Source organism: Juglans microcarpa x Juglans regia, chromosome 3S (genome assembly GCF_004785595.1).
Source record: "Juglans microcarpa x Juglans regia isolate MS1-56 chromosome 3S, Jm3101_v1.0, whole genome shotgun sequence".
In the NCBI taxonomy this organism is placed as follows: Eukaryota; Viridiplantae; Streptophyta; class Magnoliopsida; order Fagales; family Juglandaceae; genus Juglans; species Juglans microcarpa x Juglans regia.
Window position 1 is genome coordinate 19,308,061 of NC_054599.1, and position 2,766 is coordinate 19,310,826.

General features: G+C 40.1%; 1 protein-coding gene across 1 annotated transcript; it reads right to left on the bottom strand.

Moving 5' to 3' along the window:
- Window positions 1-665: 665 nt before the first annotated feature.
- Window positions 666-2,016, bottom strand: LOC121257642 (zinc-finger homeodomain protein 11-like). Its single transcript, XM_041158762.1, has one exon. The coding sequence runs from the start codon at window positions 1,828-1,830 to the stop codon at window positions 892-894; it is 939 nt and encodes a 312-aa protein (XP_041014696.1). The 5' UTR covers window positions 1,831-2,016; the 3' UTR covers window positions 666-891.
- Between the last annotated feature and the right edge of the window lie 750 nt (window positions 2,017-2,766).

The following is a 2,766-nucleotide window of genomic DNA, read 5'->3' on the forward strand; positions in this document are numbered from 1 at the left end:
TGCCAAGTGCCAAACAAAACACAGGACTAAAACCATTGGGAAAAGGATGATGATGATGAGACAAGAAGAGTTTAGGAACTAAGATTCTATATAACACATGATGTGTGTATTTATCTCTTTTTTAATCCCAGAAAATGATTTGAGTGAAATAATTATAGTGATAAGGTCCCCCATTTTAGAGGTTTTTTCTGCCCCATTCCAGGGTACATCAAACCCCATCACCATCAGTGACATTGTCCCTAGCTCCAATATGACAAGGAGTGCACGTTTCTGCAAAAGTAGGAATGCTCTATAAATGAATGAGGACAGGGTTGGCAGATGACAATTCATAACAAATTGCACCCGGAAACTGATAAGCTCCAGTTTTGGACAAATAAGCATGGGATGATCATCTGACCTATCTGGGAGCTAGCCTTTTGGTTTAGCAAACGGATTATATTATTGTCTTAACCACTTAGATAAGATGAAAACGGATAAGATTAATCAAATCATGAGCACTAACCCACCAAATTTCGCAATGATATTCATTACCCAGAATTGTGATCAACTTGAACTAATGGATACAGAAACTAAGCAAGCAAGAAAGTGAAGAACATGCCCACAAAAAAACAAAAGAAAAAGAAAAAAAGAAAGAAAGAAAGTGAAGAACATGTGATCAGCGACAATGAAATCAATATTCTGGCTACCACTTCAACGAAACTAAATGTCAATTAACATACATTCATAACTAAGTAAAATTACTTCCCTTTAGCTGTTAATCTCTCTTCTCTTCCACTCCAACATCATTAACAGTAAGTAATCAGTAACCATTAATCTGCAAAGCCGAAAAAAAAGAAGGAAAAAAGAACATCTTCTCTATATTCTACCTCCGGTCTCCTCAGATGATCGAGGTTAAGAAGGAGACCCATTGGCAGAAACATGAAGATTAGGACTAGCATCCTCATTGTTATCAATCTCTTTCTTGCAGCTATAAGCATTGGTCTCGAAGCTGACTCTACCACCATTCCCGTTATCATCATTGACACCACTATTATGACCGAAACCCATCTCTTTCTTCCTCAAAGGGTTCTTGTTGTTATGCATCCAAACCTTAAGGACCCTTCTATTAACCCCGACCTCATTGCAGAACTCCACCAACATCTCATTGCTCTTCGGCATCTTCCAACCCAGTCTCTCACAAAACAGAAACATCTTCTGCTTCTGTTCCTGTGTAAATTTTGTTCTGAATCTCTTTCTCCCAAGTGGGTTCTCCGCCCTTGTCACCGGTGGGTTGGAGTCTTGCCGGTGCTCATTGGACGGCTGGGGAGAGGCTGTGCTAAGAGACATCAGCATTTGCGGGACGGACGAGTAGTAGTACTGGGATGGTGGTAAGTGTGAGAGCGGCGGTGGTGAGCATACTGTGTTTGGGCTTGGGCTTGGGCTGGGGGAAGAGACGCGGTGGATGCTGAGGACTTTGGGAGCGGTATCTTCAGTGCCGCGGCGGTGGAAGTTGCGGTGACAGCCACAAGCGCCGCATTTGAGAGAGGTAGGGTCGGAGTGGGTGGCGGAGGGGGAGGGCAAGAACTCGCCACAGCCGTCGAGGGCGAGGCCACCCATGCTGGCCGCGTGGTTCTTGAGGCATTCCTTGTAGGAGCACACCACCATTATTGGTAGTGGAGCTGATGCTGGAGGTCGGACTGTGGATTGGTGATTGTGGGGCTTGAGGCCGGAACCGTTGGAGAAGGATAAGGACTTGAAGGGTTGAGTTTGTGGTGGGGTTTCGGTATCTGTAGCTGGGGTTTGGGTGGGGAACGTGTTGGAGTTGGTGGTGGTGGTGGGGTTCGAGTCCATGGCTCAGTCGACAGGTATAGAAGCTAGCTAGCTTGAGGTTGTGGTGGGGGGTTAGGGTTTCATTTAAATTGAGAGGTATTTCCTTAGAAAATGAATGTAGAAAGGGAATAAGAAGTCGACTGTTTGAGAGACAATGATAATGATGATAATAGCAGAACGTCACATGATGTTGCTGCTGATGATGATTATTATGCAAAATGACAATTGGCCAATTGGATTGCATGGACTCAGAATCAGGATTCTAGCTGGCTAGCTGTTCCAAATATCATTTATCATTTTTCAGAGAGAAATAGTCATTGTAGGTAGGTAATTAATTCTATAATATTTAATATTTATCATAAATAATATATATATATATATATATATATATTATATATAAATGCATGTAGGCCGGAATGTCGCTCATCCGAGCATATCGATGATCGGTATTTGGGACTTAATTAGTATATACGAATTAGAGAACTTTTGGTCGATCTATACATGACATTTCCATTTCAGTCATAGCATAGTGCGAGAGAATGAAAGCATAAGAGAAATAGACGCATAAAATAGCTTTATAAGAAATAGAGTCGACGTACAATAGATTTCTCGTTTATTATAATTATGTTCAAATGTTATAGAGTCTACTTTACTATATCTCTTTCTCAATTTAGTGGACACCTACTAAACTCTAGAATCCAGATATCTAACACATGATAGCATTACCAATTAACCATTATGTCAAATTTCACTTTATTTGATTACGCAATTCAGATGAGATAAGATACGATTCATCAATAATATTAGATTAACATATGATGATGAGTTAGATATGAGTGAAAAAAATATATCAAACGTACACTAATACAAATTAGAGTAATGTAAAACAATAAGTCCCACTAATAAATAATAATTTTTTTACACTTTTTTTAAGGTGGAGTCTATTTTTTTACAAAA

What these genes read in the sequence shown, in the direction of transcription:
- LOC121257642 (XM_041158762.1), bottom strand. Translation starts at nt 1,830, where the DNA reads ATGGACTCGAACCCCACCACCACCACCAACTCCAACACGTTCCCCACC.